The sequence below is a fragment of the Sus scrofa genome, chromosome 5 (genome assembly GCF_000003025.6).
Source record: "Sus scrofa isolate TJ Tabasco breed Duroc chromosome 5, Sscrofa11.1, whole genome shotgun sequence".
NCBI classification, from domain to species: domain Eukaryota; kingdom Metazoa; phylum Chordata; class Mammalia; order Artiodactyla; family Suidae; genus Sus; species Sus scrofa.
In genome coordinates, this window is record NC_010447.5 from 16698486 (window position 1) to 16717829 (window position 19344).

At 39.6% G+C, this 19344-nt stretch overlaps 1 protein-coding gene across 1 annotated transcript in view; it reads left to right on the forward strand.

Annotated features, from left to right (window-relative positions):
• The window catches only part of TMPRSS12 (transmembrane protease, serine 12), a 29127-nt gene continuing 10091 nt past the window's right edge, over window positions 309-19344 (forward strand). The window contains exons 1-3 of the mRNA XM_021091214.1: window positions 309-753; window positions 1439-1634; window positions 14782-15050. Of these exons, the coding sequence (XP_020946873.1) occupies window positions 408-753; window positions 1439-1634; window positions 14782-15050 (811 nt within the window). The 5' untranslated portion in view covers window positions 309-407. The remainder of the gene's footprint in view (window positions 754-1438; window positions 1635-14781; window positions 15051-19344) is intronic.

Below are 19344 nucleotides of genomic sequence, written 5' to 3' on the forward strand. Positions count from 1 at the left end.
GTCAGAACCAGGAGCGCGCTCCAGCGGTTCCAGTGCGTGGACCACACTACCGTCCTCCTGCACTATCTCGGCGTGTAGCTCCGGCTTGGGAAGGTCTCGCCAGAGACTTGAGTTGAACTCAACTCCCTTGAGTTCAACAGATCCTGCCTGAGGCAAGAAGCTTCACATATCCCATTACCAGGAGACCAATGAGGGGTGGATGAAGGACTGAGAGACTCATCCGGGCAACTGTGCCAGCCTGGCAGGGCTCCCCGCCTGCGCCTCCCCTACTTGGCGCGCGTGTTCCCCGCCCCCCCACGCATGCGCATGTCCCGCACACTGGCCTCCGCCGTCCCACCTCGCACATCTCGGAGCCCCGGCCGCCCCAGGCCGAGGGCCCACTCGGCCACCGGGAAGCGGGGCCGGAAATGCCTGCCGCCATCTTGCCTGCCGGATGTTCCAAAATGGGGCTGGGGCTCCCGGGCGCCCTGCTGCTGTTCCTGGGGAGCTCTCTCATCTACTCAAATCACGACGCGCTCTCAGAAAGGAGTAGGCGTGGCTCCTCGTGGGAACAGACCCGTCATCCCCGGTGGCCTGAGGCTGTGAGTAGGAGGCCCAGGCCGCAGAAGGTGCAGCAGGGCCAGGAAGAGGGAGAGTTGGACACAGAGGGCAGTATCTGTTCCTTCTTCTCTCTGGACCGTCTCCCTTGCCTTTCTCCCACTTCGGTGGTGTTTGAATTGGGGGCCCTCCTCTTCTGCTTTTCCAACTGCCTTTAAAAATGTACGGACCCAAGTAGTCCAATTACAATGATGACTAGTAGTAATGCTAATTGTTTAGAAGGAAAAAAAAAAGCCATACACTGGTGCATCTGTATATGCTCCTCAGAACATTCTGGGGTCTGTCATTCCCATTTTACAGATTAATAATTCATTGGCACTCAGAGCTAAAAGGGCTAATAGGTGACTTTTCTATACTACAGTTGAGAAAAATTAACCCAACTTTAACGGCAAGTATGAGAACTTAACGCTCTTGATCCACCAGTCCCAGGCTCTTTTAATCGCCATTTCACACAGGGAAAAATATGATACCTGACCAAAGAAACTTGCCTCATTGTTACATTTCTCAGGAGTAGAGTTTTAAAATTAATGAATTGTGTTGGATGTAATGTCTATTTGTAAGTAATCAATTAAGGCATGTTTGTCTTAACTCTTTAAGATTTTTTTTTTTTCCCAAAATATGGGCACAGCTTAGGTATCCTGCTTGCTTTATCAGTTTTTTAGATGGGAATTTCAAAGATGAATGAAAGATTAGGATTAATGTAATCTAAGATTAAGAAGTAACACATAGAATTATTAGGATTGCATGCATTATATGTATCACTAATCTTAATGATTAATTTTTAAGATTAGGAAGTAATACATATAATATTGTCTAAATAATATATGATTTTAATTTTTAGATTGTGGATCAGCACCACTTGCGGATACATTCAAGGGGTCTCGGGTTGTAGGGGGCACAGAAGCCCGAATTGGTGCATGGCCATGGATAGTTAGCTTGCAGATTCAATCTGGCAGATTTCTTATTCATGTCTGTGCCGGAAGCTTAGTGAAACATAGATGGGTCCTCACAGCTGCCCACTGCACTAAGGACAGTAGGTATGTATTCAGAACATAATTTCTATTTTATTCTCTTATTTTGAAGTGGTAGAGGACCACCTGACTTTAGCCATGTTCAGTTAAGCCATGTAATTGCAAGTGGCCATGATACTGAATAGTGCACTGAACATTTATTGAAATAAATCCTTTAAGTCAGAGGTCAAAAAACATTATTGGTAAAGACAGTAAAATACTTTAGGCTTTGCAGAAACCTATGGTCTCTGTAACAACTAACTCAGTTCTACCACAGTAGAACCACAGCGGCCACAGATAATATATAACTGAATGAGTGTGCTGTCATCCAATAAAAGTTTATTTATGAACAGCGGAATCTGAACAAAATCCTATTTTGTTATTTTGGGTTTTCTCAAACAATTTAAAAGTGTGAAAAAAACATACTTTTTTCATGGGATGTATAAAAACAAGAGACAGGCCAGATGTGGCCTGTGGGTTGTAGTTTGTCAGCTCTTGCTTTAAATAATGAAGCTTTTCTTTTAACTTTAAAAATTATTATATTGTAATCATGTGTTTGTCTTTCTCATTATTAGATCATGAGATCTTTGAAGACAAGGACTACATGTTTTATTTTGAATTTCTGGTACTAATATAGGAGTCATCCTACTTTATAAGAGACATAATAAATATTTATCGAGTCTTTCGATAATATCAGTCTTGGAGAAATAGGATTTACCACAGTTAGAAAAGAACTTTATGAACTTCCTAAGATTTAAAATGAAGCTCTAAGATAAATACTTTTGAAAACCACGGTAACTGTCATACAGTCCCCGTTTAGTCTCTAATTTTTAAGAGTTGTCTTGGAGAAGAAGGAAAGTCTTTAAGATGAGCTAACAACAACTTCAAAATTCAGCTGAGGGTAACTGGCCTGATGACATAAAGTTTCAATCTTTTACTCTGTATACCACATTTTAAAAATATGCATTTCAATTCCATAACTTGGCCTCCTGAGGAATAGAGATCAGAAAAATGGGAAGCTCTTAATGTATAAACCCAAGGGTACAGAAAAAGATGTAGAAAAAAGTTTCACAGTTAGAAATCAATTTTGTTCTTTCAGGTATGGCTGTCTGACAACTCTTTTCTAACATGCTCTCCTTAAAAACTGCTTGCAACAGCTTTCAAACCTTAAAGCAAGGGAGGAAAAGCCTGCTTGGTATGGTTTGAAGGTCGTTGGAAAAGCTCTTCTCACCTACTAAGTCCTGACATTGTGCCTTTACTGATCTGTTCCTTTGACACGGTGGGAAGAACAGTGCATTTGGAGTGGGGAGACCTGTATCCAACTCCTCCTCCTCTGACACTTTGTGATGCAGTGGCTTTAATTAAGGTTCCAGAACCTACTTGATAATATCACCTTGGTCAAATAATACAGTTTTTTGTTTTTGTTTTTTGTCTTTTGGGGGCTGTACCCACGGCATATGGAAGTGTCTAGGCTAGGGGTCTAATTGGAGCTGTTGCCGCCTGCCTACACCACAGCCACAGCAACACCAGATCCGAGCCACGTCTGCAACCTACACCACAGGCTCACGGCAACACCAGATCCTTAACCCACTGAGCGAGGCCAGGGACCGAACCCACAACCTCATGGTTCCTAGTCAGATTCGTTTCCACTGCGCCATGACGGGAACTCCAAATAACATAGCTTTAAAATAATGCCATTAAAAAAAAATAATGCCATAGAATCTTAAGAGTTCAACGAGGTATTTTAAACCTCTGTCCTGTATATGAATCCTTCTTCAAATACTGAAGTAAAGGGATCTGTAGTCTGAAACAATTATTACTTCAGTGTAATGAGTCAGGTATTTTTTCACACATAATTTTCACTGCTCTTCACGGCCACTCTTTGCTGTAGGGAGATCCTGGCTGGAAAGCAGCAAAATCAGAGGTCATGTCCAGGTGTGTCAGAATGAAAGTCCCCACACATGACCGTAATTATAGCATTTATCTCTCTGCTTGAAACACCTCTTGTGATGATGAACTGCTGCCTTGGGAAATATCGCATTTCAGTTTTGAACAACTTTAATTCTTAGAAGGCTTTGCCTTGTGTTGAACAAAGTGTCCAGGTTTTCATTCTGCCTTCTGACGCCATATATATTAAACCTCATTCATCTTCCAAGCATTTGAAGCTAATGTTCATATGGCACTTAACAGTTCTCAACATTAAATCTTAATGATATTTTTACTCCTTTACTCAACAAACACTTGCTAAATATGGGTTATATACTAGGGACCAGGCGAGGTGCTGAGAAAGTACACATTACAGGGGCAATACATCTCTATTTTTCAGGAGTTTCTGAAGCCTCTGCCACTTTCTATTCGTCCTCACTTCCTAACCCTTGCAGCATCAGTTACGTCTTATTCCTTCTTACAACAACCATTTATCAAAGAGCTGCTCTGAGATTAGGTCCTGTCTAAGGATGCTGCACATAATTCTGTATTTTTTAAAAAGCCCTCCCAGTGGCCCTCTGAGATAACTATTATCTCTGTTTTGCACTTGAGGAATCCAGAGATCAGAGAGATTTGGTAACTTGTCAAGATCACATTGCTGTAAAGTGGCAACCTGTTGATTTAAACCTAGTCTCAAATCTATGCTGTTTCATTATACCTCACTGTCTCTTTAGTATTTTTCAATATTTTCCTCTTACTTCTTCCCTACACCCTTCAAACATGGTTAAGTCACCTGATTGTTATTTAACAAACCCTCCGTGTTTCTGTTCTTCCCTTCACTGTGAGACTCTTCCTAGAAAGACTCCCTTTTGCTTCATCTGCATTGACTCATAAAACCTCATTCGTAGTCTGATCTCTGAGGCCAGTACCCTCTATTAAAGACCCACCTCCGTGCCGAATCCAGTGTCCTCTACCCAGTCTACATCCTTTTTCATCTCTGGAACATTCTGCACAGTGGGTCAGTGCTCTCCTTAAAACTACACATATTTTTTCCATTTTAGGGCCACACTTGCAGCATGGGGAAATTCCCAGGCTAGGGGTCAAATCAGAGCTGCAGCTGCCGGCCTACAACACAGCCACAGCCATGCCAAATCCGAGCCACATCTGTGACCTACACCACAGCTCACGGCAGAAAGTGTGGTCCTCCAACTTCATTCCTATTTTTCAAGATTATTTTGGCTATTTGCAGCCTTTTGATATTCCACATGAATTTTAGGATGGGTTTTTACTTCTGCAAAAACATCATTGGAGGGAGTTCCCATTGTGGCTCAGCTGTAATGAACCTGACTAGAATCCATGACGATGCAAGTTTGATCCCTGGCCCTGCTCAGTGGGTTAAGGATCTAGAGGTGCTGTGAGCTGTGGTGTAGGTCGCAGATGTGGCTCAGATCTGGCATTTGCTGTGGCTGTGGTATAGGTTGGCAGCTGCAGCTCCAATTTGACCCCTTGCCTGAGAACTTCCATATGCTGCAGGTGTGGTCTTAAAAAAATTTGGAATTTTTACAGATATTACATTGAATCTATAGATCATTTTGGGTAGTACTATCATGTTAACAATTTATTAAGTCTTCCAATCCATGAACAAGGTGTATCTTTTCATTTATTTATGTCTTTTTAAATTTCTTTCAGTAGTGTTTTGTATTTTCAGTGTATATAACCTGTTATTTAATCTTGTGGTATGAATATAAATTGAAGTAATATAAATTGATTCAGGCATTCTATGTCTTTTGATTGAAGAATTTAATCTGTTTACATTTGAAGTAATTGTTGAAGGGTAAGGACTTACTGTTTTCTGGTTGTCTTGTAGATCCCTTGCTCCCTACCCTGCTGTCTTTTTTGTGTTTCCATGTCTTTTTGTATTAGTGTGCTCTGACTTCTTTATCATGTTCTCTCATATAATTGTACGTTTTTTTCCTTGAGTTTATCAAGAAGCTTACATAAATGATCTTAAAATTATAACACCCTATTTTAAGCTTTTAACAACTTAATTTCAATAGAATTCCTAAACTTTACACCTGTACTTCTTCTCTACCTCACATTTTTTTTTATTTAATGATTTTTATTTTTTTCCATTATAGCTGGTTTACAGTGTTCTGTCAATTTTCTACTGTACAGCAAGGTAACCCAGTCACACGTACAAATATACATTCTTTTTTTTTTTTTTTTTTTTTTTTGCCTTTTTGCCTTTTTGCCATTTCTTGGGTTGCTCCCGCAGCATATGGAGCTTCCCAGGCTAGGGGTCAAATCGGAGATGTAGCCTCTGGCCTACACCAGAGTCACAGCAATGCAGGATCCGAGCCATGTCTGCAACCTACACCACAGCTCACGGCAACTCCGGATCCTTAACCCACTGAGCAAGGCCAGGGATCGAACCCACAACCTCATGGTTCCTAGTTGGATTTGTTAACCATGACGGGAACCCCATATATGCATTCTTTTTCTCACATTATCATGTTCCATCATAAGTGACTAGATATAGTTCCCACTGCTATACAGCAGGATCTCATTGCTTAACCATTCCAAAGGCAGTAGTTTGCAACTATTAACCCAAAATTCCCAGTCCATCCCACTCCCTCCCCCTCCCCCTCGGCAACCACAAGTCTGTTCTCCATGTCCATGATTTTCTTTTCTGTGGAAAGGTTTGTTTGTGCTGTATATTAGATTTCAGATATAAGTAATATCACATGGTATCTACCTCACATTTTAGATTATTGCTGTTACAGTTTACATATTTCTAATATTTTGTGATGGACTGTTTATAGTTATGGTTATTTTTACTGTATTAATTTCTTTAACTTCTTTTTCTTTTTTTTGGCTGCACCTGCAGCATGTGGATATTATTAGGCCAGAGATTGAACCTGTGCCACAACAGCAACTCAAGATCCTTAACCTGCAGTGCCACAAGGGAATCCTCAATTTCTTTAAATTTTTAAACTGAAGTTGTAAGTGAATTACGCACCACTGTTACCAAATTACAGAATCTAACTTTGACTACACACACACACACACACACCACTACCAGTGAGTTTTGTACTACCTTTTTATGTTTTTATGATGTTAAGGAGTGTCCTTTCACTCAAAGAACTTCCTTTAGCATTTCTTGCAAGGATAATCTAGTGGTAACGAAATCTCTCAGCTTTTGTATGTTCAGGAAAGTCTTTATCCAACAACATGCTGCCTACAAGGGGCTCACTTTATCTTTAAAGGCACACATCATTACCCCACCACCACCAAAATCAGGGGTAGTTATACTTGTGTTAAGACAAAACAGACTTTATACATAAAATTGTAAAAAGAGGTCATTATGCAATAATAAAGGGATCAATCCATCAAGAAGATATGATAATTGTAAATATTTATGCATCCATCACTGGAGCACTTAAATATATAAAGCAAAAACTAACAGAAAGAGAAATAAACAGCAATACAATAATAATTAGGGACTTTAATATCCCACTCTTAACAATGGATAGATCATCCAGATAGAGAATCAATAAGGAAACAGTAGATTTAAACAATGCTATAGATCATGGTGAATTTCAGAGACACATCTAGAATGTTCTAACCAACAACAGCAGATTATACATTCTTCTCAAGGGCACATGGAATATTTTCTAGGATAGACCATATATTAGGCCACAAAACAAATCTTAGCAAATTCAAGAAGATTGAAATCAGCTGAGATCTTCTCAGACCACAATGGCATGAAAGTAGAAATCAATAAAAAGAGGAAAATGGAGTTCCCATTGTGGCTCAGTGGGTTACAAACCCAACTAGTATCCATGAGGATGTGGATTTGATCCCTGGCCTTGCTTAGTGGGTTAAGGATCCAGTGTTGCTGTGAGCTGTGGTGTAGGTTGCAGACGTGGCTTGGATCTTTCATTGGTGTGGCTGTGGCATAGGCTGGCAACTGTAGCTCTATTTGACCCCTAGCCAGGGAACTTCCAAATGCTGCAGGTATAGCCTTAAAAAAATAAAAATAAAAGGGAAATTTAAAAGTATCTTGGAGTTCCCCTCGTGGTGCAGTGGTTAACAAATCTGACTAGGAACCATGAAGTTGCAGGTTTGATCCCTGGCCTTGCTCAGTGGGTTAAGGATCTGGCATTGCCGTGAACTGTGGTGTAGGTTGCAGACACGGCTCAGATCCCACATTGCTGTGGCTCTGGTGTAGGCCGGTGGCTACAGCTCCAATTAAACCCCTAGCCTGGGAACCTCCACATGCCGTGGGAGGGCCCTAGAAAAGACAAAAAAAAAAAAAAAAAAGTATCTTGAGACCAACAAAAACTGGAAACACAATATAATAGGACTTATGAGACACAGCAGAAGCAGTTCTAAGAGGGGAGTTCCTAGGAATAAAAGTTCTTGCTAAGAAGAATATGGATGAACAATAAGGTCCTACTGTATAGCACAGGAAACTATATTCAACATCTTGTGATAACCATAATGAAAAAGAATGTATGTATATGTATAACTGAATCACTTTGCTTTCCAGCAGAAGTTAACAGAGCATTGAAAGTCAGCTATACTTCAATAAAATAAAAGAAGCAAGGAATTCTGTGGTGGCACAGTCGGTTAAGAACCTGATGATGTCACTGCTGTGGCATGGGTTAAATCCCTGGCCCAGGAACTTCTGCATACCACAGGTGTGGTTCCCTCCCCCCAAAATAAAAGCAAGATCCAAAATAAACAACCTAACTGTACACCTTAAGGAACTAGAAAAAGAACAAAGAGCCTACAATTAAGAAGGAAGGAAATAATAAAGATTAGGGCAGCAATAAATGAAATAGAGAACAGAAGAACAATATAAAAGATTAACCAAACCAAGAGTTGGTTCTTTGGAAAGATAAATAAAATTGACAACCCCTTAGCTAGATTTATGAAGGAAAAAAAGAGAGAGGACCCCAAAAAGTTATAAATGAAAATGGAGACATTACAACGTATACCACAGAAATACAAAGAATTATTTAAGAGGCTACTATGGAACGACTAGATACCAACAAACTAGACAACCTAGAAGTAAGGGGGAAATTCTTAGAAACATAAAATCTAATAAAAATGAGGGAGAAATAGAAGATCTGCATATATCAATTATTAGTAAGGGGACTGAGTCAGTAATAAAAAAGTTCTCAAAGAAGAAAAGCCCAGGACCATGGCTTCTTTGGTGAATTTTACCAAACATTTAAAGAATTAACACCAATCCTTTTTGAACTTTTATAGAAAATTGAAGAGGAAGGAACCTCCCAAATGCATTTTACGAGGTCTAGCATTACTGTGATACCAGAGGGGGATAAGGATACTAATAGAAAACTACAGACCAATATCCTTGATGAATATTTATGAAAAAGTTCTCAATGAAACACTAGCAAACAAAACTCAGCAGCCCATTAAAAGGATTATTCATGGAGCTCTCTTGCAGCACACTGGGCTAAGGATCCAGTGTTGTCACTGCAGTAGCTTGGGTTGCTGCTGTGGCACAGGTTTGATCCCTGGCCTGGGAACTTTTGCATACCATGAACACAGCCAAAAATAAAGAAGTAAAAATGGATCATTTACCATGGTCAAGAGGCATTTATCTCTGGGATGAAAGGATAGTTCAGTATATGCAAATCACTGTGATATAGCGGTAGAATGAAAGAAAAGAATCACAGGATCATCTCAAGAGCCACAGAAAAAGTGGCTGACAAAATTCACCATCTATTAATGATAAAACACTTAACAAATCAGGCAAAGAGGGAACATATCTGGACATAATAAAAACCATATATGACAACCTCACAGTTAATATCATGCTCAATGGTGAAAGGCTGAAAGTTTTTCCTCTAAGATCAGGAATATGACAAAGGTGCCCACTCTCACCACTCCTATTCAACATAGTATTGGAAGTCCTAGCTAGAGTGATAAGGCAAATAAAAGGAATGCGAACTAGAAAAGAAGAAGTAAAATTGTTTCTACTTTGCAGGTGACATGATTGTATATATAGAAAATCCCAAAGACTTAACCAAAAAACTGTTGGAACTAATCAATGAATTCAGTTGCAGGATACAAAATTTAAAAATTCAGTAGTGGAGTTCCCATTGTGGCTCAGCAGGTTTAGAACCCAACATAGTGCCTGTGAGATGTGGGTTCAATCCCTGGCCTCATTCAGTGGGCTAAGGATCTGTCGTTACTACAAGCTGCAGCACAGTATGCAGATGGGGCTCAGATCCAGCATTGTTGTGGTGTAGGCCTCAGCTACAGCTCTGATTAGACCCCTAGTCTGGGAACTTCCATATGCCGTAGGTATGGCCATAAAAAGAGAAGAAAAAATCAGTAGCATTTCTACACATTAAAAATGATTTCTCGGGAGTTCCCGTCGTGGCGCAGTGGTTAACGAATCCGACTAGGAACCATGAGGTTGCGGGTTCGGTCCCTGCCCTTGCTCAGTGGGTTAACGATCCGGCGTTGCCATGAGCTGTGGTGTAGGTTGCAGTCACGGCTCGGATCCTGAGTTGCTGTGGCTCTGGCGTAGGCCGGTGGCTACAGCTCCGATTCGACCCCTAGCCTGGGAACCTCCATATGCCGCAGGAGCGGCCCAAGAAATAGCAACAACAACAAAAGACAAAAAGACAAAAAAAAAAAAAAAAAAAAAAAGATTTCTCTGAAAAAGAAATAAAATCACTGAAATCACTGATTACCCTTACAACAGCATCAAAAATAATAAAATACTTCATAATAAATTTAACCAAGAAGACAAAAGATTTCTACTCTGAAAACTGCGAGACATTTATGAAAGACATCAAAGAAGACACAAGCAAGTGGAAAGGTGTGTTCATAGATTGGAAGAATTAACGTTGTTCAACTGTTAATACTGTCAAAAGCCTACCATAGATTCAATACAATCCCTATCAAGATTCCAATGATAATTTTTAACAGAAATAGACAAGACACTCCTAAAATTTATATAAGTAGTTCCCTAGTAGGGCAGTGGGTTAGGGATCCAGTGATATCACTGCAGTGGCTTGAATCACTGCTGTGGTACGGGTTTGATCCCTGGCCTGGGAATATCCACATACCATGGGAGCAGCCAAAATAAAATTTAAAAATTATATGAAACCACAAAAGACCCTGCATAGCCAAATAAATCCTGAGAAAGAAGAAAGTAGAGGCGTCACACTTTTTGATTTCAAGCTAAAACTAAAGCTATAGTAATTAAAACAGTATGGTACTGACATAAAAACAAATAGACAATGGAACAGAATTGATAGCCCAGAAAAAAACCCCCAAGCATATACAGTCAACTAATAATTGACAGTAGAACCAAGCATACTCAATGGAGAAAAGAAAGTCTTTTCAATAAATGGTCCTGGGAAAACTGGATGTTCACATGCAAAAGAATGAAACTTGACCTTTATTTAACATCATTAACAAAAATTAAGTCAAAATAGACCAGCAACTTAAATATAAGACCCAAAACCATGAAACTCCTAGAAGAAAACAAAGGGAGAAAACCTCCTTGACATGGGTCTTGGTAGTGCTTTTTTTGGAAATCACTCCTAAAGCACAAGCAACAAAATAAAAAATAAGTGGAATTAAATCAAACTAAAAAACCCACACAAAATAATAAACCATGAACAAAGTGAAAAAACAACATAGGGGAAAAATATTTGCTGGAAGGGGTTAATACCCAAAATATATAAAGAACTCATGCAACTCAACAGCAAAAATAAAGAGTCCTTTTTTTTTTTTTCCTTTTAGGGCCACACCTGTGGCATATGGAAGTTCCCAGGTTAGGAATTGGAGCTGCAGCTGCTGGCCCGCTCCACAGCCACAGCAACAGGGGATCTGAGCTGCATGTGCAACCTATACTGCAGCTCATGGCAACACCAGATGCTTAACCCACTGAGCGGGGCCAGGGACCGAACCAGCATCCTCATGGATACTAGTCAGGCTCGTTACCAATGAGCAACAATAGGAACTCCAATAATCCAATTTTTTTTTCTTTTTCTTTTTTGGCTGCTCCATGGCTAATGGAACTCCCAGGCCAGGCATCAGATCTGAGCCACAGTCAAGACTTAAGCCACAGTTGCAGCAACACTGGATCCTTATCCCACTATGCCAGGCTGGGATCAAACCTGCATCCCAGTGCTCCCAAGATGCTGCCCATCCTATTGTACCACAGCAGGAACTCCAATAATCCAGTTTTTGAAATGAGTAAAGGATCTGAATAGGTATTTTTCCAAAGAAGATATGAATGGCCAAGAGTTACATAAAAAGAGGCTCAATTTACTGATCATTAGGGAAATGCAAATTAAAACCACAAGGAAATATCACTTCACAACTGTTAGAATGGCCATCATCAAAGAAAAATAGGAAAGGGAGTTCCCATTGTGACTCAGCAGATTACTCACCTGACTAGTATCCGTGAGTATGCAGGTTTGATCCCTGGCCTTGCCCGGTGGGTTAAGGATCCGGTGTTGCTGTGAGCTATGGTATAAGTCGCAGATTTGACTCAGATCCAGTGTGGCTGTGGCTTAGGCCGGCAGCTGCAGCTCCAATTTGACCCCTAGCCTGGGAACTTCCATGTGCCACAGGTACAGCCCTAAAAAGCAAAAAAAAAAAAAAAAAGAAAAGAAAAGAGAGAGATAACAAATGCTAGTATGGATGTGGATAAAAGGGAATACTTGTTATTGCTGCCGGGAAAGTAAACTGGTACATGTACTATGGAAAATAGTATGGAGGTTCATCAAAAAATTAAAAATAGTACTATCACATAATCCAGCAATTCTACTTCTGGGTATATATCCAAAGGAAATGAAAACACAAACTTGAAAAGATATTTGCACCTTCACGTTCATAGCAGGATTCTCTACAATAGCGAAGACATGGAAATAATGGAAATGTCCATTGTTGGATGAATAAATAAAGAAGTAGAGAAGTGTGCATGTTTTTAAAATTCAGCCATAAAAATGAGGAAGTCCTACCATTTGCAACAATGTAGATGGAACTTAAAAGCAATATGCTAAGTGAAATAAGTCAAACAGAGCAAGACAAATATATATATTGAACAATTTCAGTTATAAGTAGAATCTAATAAAAACAAAAAATCCCCACCAAACTCAGAGAAAAGGAGATGAGATTTGTGGTTACCAGAGCTGTGGGGTGGAGGGAGGGGGATATTGGAGGAAGGTGGCCAAAAGGTACAAACCTGCATCGTAAGATAAATAAGGACGAGGGATGTAACGTCCACCATGATGACTAGTTAACATGCTGCATGAAATACAGGAACCAGAGTAGATTCTAAGTGTCTCAAACAAGGAGAATTTTTTTCTTTCCTTTTCTATTATATCTATATGAGAGAGTGGATGTTAACTAAACCTATCGTGGTAATCATTTTACAATGCATGTTAAACCAACATGCAGTACACCTGAAACTTGTACATCGATGTATGGTCAACTATTTACCAATAAAACTAGAAAAAATTTTTTATTATTTTTTTTGATGATGTTTGCAAGCCTGTATAAGTTCCCAGCAAAGATCACCCTGCACCACAGTAGCGACGCAAGCCATGGCAGTGGCAATGCAAGATCCTTAGCCTGCTGTGCCACCAGGGAACTCCAAAGTGGAAAAAAGTTAATTTAAAAAAGAGAGATTGTGTATGTTTGGAAAAGAAAAATTTTTTAGAGGTTACCCAGTCCACTTTTAAGATAGAGAAGTCTCTTTGTTTCTTTGGAATCAATTTTAGGAAGTAGAATGAATTGCAGTGTCAAACACAATGCAACTTTATAGGCTATTGATACATGTTGCCAAAGTGCCCCTCTAGCTATACTTTAACCAATAAGTATGAGTACCTTTGTTCCTTTGACGTTTTAAGTACTGAGCATTGTCATCAAACACACACACACACACACACACACACACACCACTCTCTCTCTCTCTCTCTCTCTCTCTCTCTCTCTCTCTCTCTCTCTGTGGAAGGGTGAAAGGAAGTTCAGCATTTGTAAACAATAGGGTAGAAAGTAAACGTTTCTCCTTCTGAATCCAGTTTCAGATGCAATAACTATTAACCACGCGGGGTTTTAATTGTTGATTTTTGAACACAGAAGATTTCTTGGTTTTGGTTTGCTTTTTGTTTGCTTTTTGCTTTTTAAAGACTGTCAAGATCCATTAGTTGCTTCTTTTATATTTAGTGTCATGCTTTGTAAAGTCCTTTCTCACAGAGATGGAGTCCAGTGGAATGTTCCAAGTTGCTCAGATAGAATTACAAAAAGGCACAAAGTGTGTTTTCACAGGGATAGAATCCACTGGAATGTATAAAGTTCTTTCTCATGTCAATGTTATATATTCATCTGTGTTTTCTTGCTGGTTTAATTTTTAAATTTATCCTAATTTAATATCCAAATGTTTCATTCTTTCAAAAATTTACAAAAGTAGAGGGAATAGTTTAGTGAATTTCCACATATGTATTATGCAGCTGCAGTTCATCCATTCACGCCTGATCTTAATCATCTTTATCCTCACCAACGACCCCTCCAATTTCTCTCTCTCTCTCTTTTTTTTTTTTTTTTTTTTTTTTGCTTTTTAGGGCTGCACTTGCAGCATATGCAAGTTCCCAGGCTAGGGACTGAATCAGAGCTGCAGCAGCCAGCCTACACTGCAGCTCACTGCAACGCTGGATCCTTAACCCACTGAGCAAGGCCAGGGATTGAACCCGCATCCTCCTGGGTACTAGTCAGGTTTATTACCACTGAGCCATGACGGGAACTCCCGCCCTCCAGTTATTCTGAAGGGAATCTCAGACATATCACTTTATGTATCTCTGAAAGACAAGAAGTTTTTATTTAAAAGATTTGTGTATTTAAATATTTAATACATTTGGAGTTCATTTTAGTGGTTGGTATTTTTTAGGGATTTTGTTTCACTTTTCAAACTAGTTAGCTAGTTGTCCCAATACCATTTATTTGTCCGCTGCTGAGAAGGCTACTATATATTAAATTCTCACGTGCTTGAAAGCTGTTTGGGACTTTCTGTCTCATTGATCTTCTCCTTTCTTACATCATTAAATTTAGGTTTGACTTGATACAACTTTGTCACATGAAAGTAGGATTACCTTTTTCGTTCTTAATCTAATGTGAGAAAAAAAATAGTGGGAGATTAAGACTATTTATTTAAATAACCATGTTTATAATCAGAACATTTACTTTCTTTCAGAGATCCTGTAAAGTGGAGAGCTGTGATTGGAACTAATAACATAGATGGGACGCAGCCACAGACCAAGAATATCCAGGTTAAAGCGATCATTATCCATCCAGACTTCGACACGGAATCTTATGTAAATGATATCGCGCTTTTTCATTTAAAAAAAGCAGTGAGGTATAATGATTATATTCAGCCTATTTGTCTACCTTTTGGTGTTTTCAAAAAACTGAACCGAAACACCAAGTGTTTTATAAGTGGCTGGGGAAGAACAAAAGAAGAAGGTAATTATAATCTGAATTTTGTTGCTACAGATTTTCTTGATTATTGGCAGAGCCTGAACCCTTTTATACATGTCTTTATCTCTTTATATAATGAGTTTGAACAACAGATCTTTATAAACTGGTGAAAAGGAACATCTTTTTAAATTTTCTGCGCGTTTTCTTCCTTGTGGAATAGAGAAGATTATCCTCCAAAGCAGACAGACTTCCTTTTGTTACACCTGCCAAGATACTTAATTAAACCTTTCCACATTCTCAGAGGAGTGTTGGTTCCCAGTGTTGCTATAATTTCTGAGACACACAGGTGATGAAGCAAGCTCTGTAGCCAATTTGCTTACCTTAATAGTATGCTTCTAGCTTTACGGAATCAAATTTAGCGTCCTTTTTGTTTAGTGCACTGTTTAGCATCCAGTGGCTTGATGGCATGTATTTCCTTTCATGCAAAAAGGGGCCCTCATTGTTGACTGACTGAACTAATGGAGGAATTAAGAAATGTAGAAAACAGTCTCCGCCTTTGGTAATAACAGCTACCGTTTGGGAGCATTTACCCTGTTTTAAATATATAACTTTATTTTACCTTACCCTCCCAATACACCTATTAGGGAGTTAATGTTACTATTCCCCTTTAACAGACCAGGGATTGTGAATCTTACAGGTTGAGAAGCTGAGACTCAAATATCAAGTCTTTTTCTTTTTTTTCCAAAGCCTGGAAATTTAAGAACTCCATTAAGTACAGTCTGCTCCTGAGGGAAGCAAAGTCTAGTAGCGATATACAAGACCAAGTACTGAGTGACACTTTTTTTTCCTGTTTTACACCAAACTTCGCCATTTAAATATTTGTAGGATATTTAGATAGGCGAGAAATAAATGTATGAAAAGTATGTGAATTATTTTCTTTTTTCCCCTCTGTGAATACCTTCTAAGGAAGGAAAGGAAAGTGACATGATGTGGCAAAAAGAGCATGGGCTTTAGAGTCACAGACCTAAGTCTGAATCTCAGCCTAGCCATGCTAGCTGAATTATCAGGGGCAAGTTACTGAATCTTTAACAACAATTAGAACAACGATGATAGGAGCAACTACCATTTATTCAGGGCTAGGTGCTAAATAAAATGCTAAGCATTTTAATGTATTTCTCATTTAATGCCCCTGACAACACTATGAGAAATATAACCTGGATGAATAAACTGAGGTTTAAAGAAATTAAATAAATTGCCCAAAGTTACACAGCTAACTTAGTGAGAAGTCAAAAATTCAAGCCCAAGATTGGCCTGCCTCAAAACGCGTATGTTTCCATTGTATTATGTCATCTCTCACAATGTCATGCATTTTTATGATCTATAAGGTAAGAGCAACAATATCTATCCAAGAGCTGTTTTGAGGATTATATTGGCTCTCCAGCAAAGTGGTAAATTACACACACCAACCTTCCCACTGAAAATTATTATTATTATTATTATTATTTGCTTTTTAGGGCCACGCCTGCAGCATATGGAAGTTCCCAGGCTGGGGGTCGAACTGGAGGTACAGCTGCTGGCCTACGTCACAGCCACAGCAACTCGGGATCTGAGCCACATCTGCGACCTACACCACAGCTCATGGCAACGCTGGATCCTTAATCCACTGAGCAAGGCCAGGGATTGAACCCGCATCCTCAGGGATACTAGTCGGATTTGTCTGCATTGTGCCACAATGGGAACTCCCCACTGAAAATTATTAAAGAGGGAAAATACACAGGTCAAGGACTGAGTGTGAGGATGGAAACAGATGTAACTGGAGCCTCCTTCCCTTAGAGTAGCTATTGCTCTTTATCTCTTCCTTTCACCCTTCCTACATCAGGGCTGTCACCTTCCAAATACATGTTTTATTCTTCATTCAAGTTTTCAGTTTCTGTATCTTTCATTTTTTCCCAATAGCCACCATATTGTTGGAATTGCTAATTCAAACAACCTAAATCTTTACTAATTTTTCATCTGCTAATATGCCAATAATAATTAAAAAGGAGTTGGAGTTCCCATTGTGGTTCAGTGGGTTACCAACTCAACTAGTATCCAGGAGGAGGTGGGTTCGATCCCTGGCCTCACTCAGTGGGTTAAGGGATCTAGTGTTGCTGTGAGCCATGGTGTAGGTCACAAACGCAGCTCAAATCCCTGAGTTGCTGTGGCTGTGGCTGTGGCTGGCAGCTGCAGCTCCAATTAGACCCCTAGGCTGGAAACTTCCACATGCCTCAGGTTTAGCCCTAAAAAGAAAAAAAAAAAGGAGTTGTGTTAAAATTCCCTACATCATAGGGACTATGCCACAGTCTAAGCACTTTCTCTTATGGAAGGAGTGAAGTAAAACAATAGGAAATCAATACACCAAGTAAATTTAATTAAATGAAGGCTGGTATCACTATGCAGCTAGCAGACAAAACAGACATTTAGAAAAAATTCAACTCACTAGGAAGACAGAGGAGTTTTAGATTTGTGAGGCTAATAATAAACAGGATCCAGATAATATTAAAATAAAATAGGTAGAATTATATGACAAACATTATAACTTCCCTATGATAGTAAATAATTTTAACAAAATTAGTAAAGATTTAGAGTTTTATAGAAAAGAAACTCACAGACTTGGAGAACAGACTTGTGGTTGCCAAAGGGAAAGGGAGGGAGTGGGATGGACTGGGAGTCTGGGGTTAATAGATGCAAACTATTGCATTTGGCGTGGATAAGTAATGAGAACCTACTGTATAGTACAGGGAACTATATCTAATCACTTGTGATGGAACATGATGGAGGGTAATGTGAGAAAAAGAATATATATATATATATATATTTATGACTGGTTCTCTTTTCTGTACAGTAGAAATTGACAGGCGACTGTAAATCAACCATAATGAAAAATAAAAATCATATAAACTTAAAAAAAAGATTGAGAGTGTTTAAATTAGCAAGCTTGATTTAATAGATAAATCAGAAAATAATGCACCCCCAAATCAGGGAATTTCATCCTTCCTTTTCTTTATTTTTTTTAGGGCTGAACCCATGGCATATGGAAATTCCCAGGCTAGGGGTCAAATTGGAGCTGCAGCCACAACCCTATACCACAGCCCACGGCAACAATGGATCCGTAACTCACTGAGCAGGACCAGGGATCAAACCTTCGTCCTCATGGATACTAGTCAAGTTTGTTACCACTGAGCCACAACTGGAACTCCTCACTTTTGTTTTGTTTTGTCTTTTTGCCTTTTCTAGGGCCACTTCCCGCGGCACATGGAGGTTTCCAGGCTAAGGGTCTAATGGGAGCTGTAGCCACCAGCCTACGCCACAGCCACAACAATGCGGAATCCAAGCCACATCTGCAACCTACACCACAGCTCACGGCAACACCAGATCTTTAACCCACTGAGCAAGGCCAAGGATCCAACCCGAAACTTCATGGTTCCTAGTCAGATTTGTTAACCACTGAGCCACAATAGGAACTCCCCTCACTTTTTCAATTACAGGCAAAACTTCTATAAATACTGACCACTTACTAGGCCATAAAGCAAATCTCAAAGTTCAAAGGATACCTAATATACAGACCACATACTCTGATTACAATTAAATGAGAAACAGTCAGAGAGCTGAGGATTTTGGCTATGATCGCATAAGGAGATTGGCAAAACCTCTTCCCTCAATGTAAATATGAACTGGACAAAATTGTCAAAAGCAACCCTTTCAGAGCCCTGGAAATCAAGCAAAATACAAAACAAACTGAGAAGCATTTGTTCATTATAAACAGTTAGAAATTTGGCTAAAAATAAGAATTTACAGGAGTTCCTGTCATGGCGCAGTGGTTAACGAATCCGATTAGGAACCATGAGGTTGCGGGTTCAGTCCCTGCCCTTGCTCAGTGGGTTAACGATCTGGCGTTGCCGTGAGCTGTGGTGTAGGTTGCAGACACGGCTCAGATCCTGAGTTGCTGTGGCTCAGGTGTAGGCCGGTGGCTACAGCTCCGATTGGACCCCTAGCCTGGGAACCTCCATATGCCACAGGAGTGGGCCAAGAAATAGCAAAAAGACAAAAAAAAAAAAAAAGACAGAAAAAATAAAAAATAAAAAAAATAAGAATTTACAGTTTTCTTGCTCATGACTGCTCCTAATCCCCCTCTCACATCAGTCAGTGTCCTGGTTTTATTAGGATCATGAGGGAAAAGAGTCTTGCTACCAGGGTGGATGGGCTTGATTTGGAGGAGGAGTTGATAATCCAGGCCAGCAGCACTGTCAATAAATGTAGTGGACTCAACAAGAAATGAATGGGGGAAACACACAGCTCT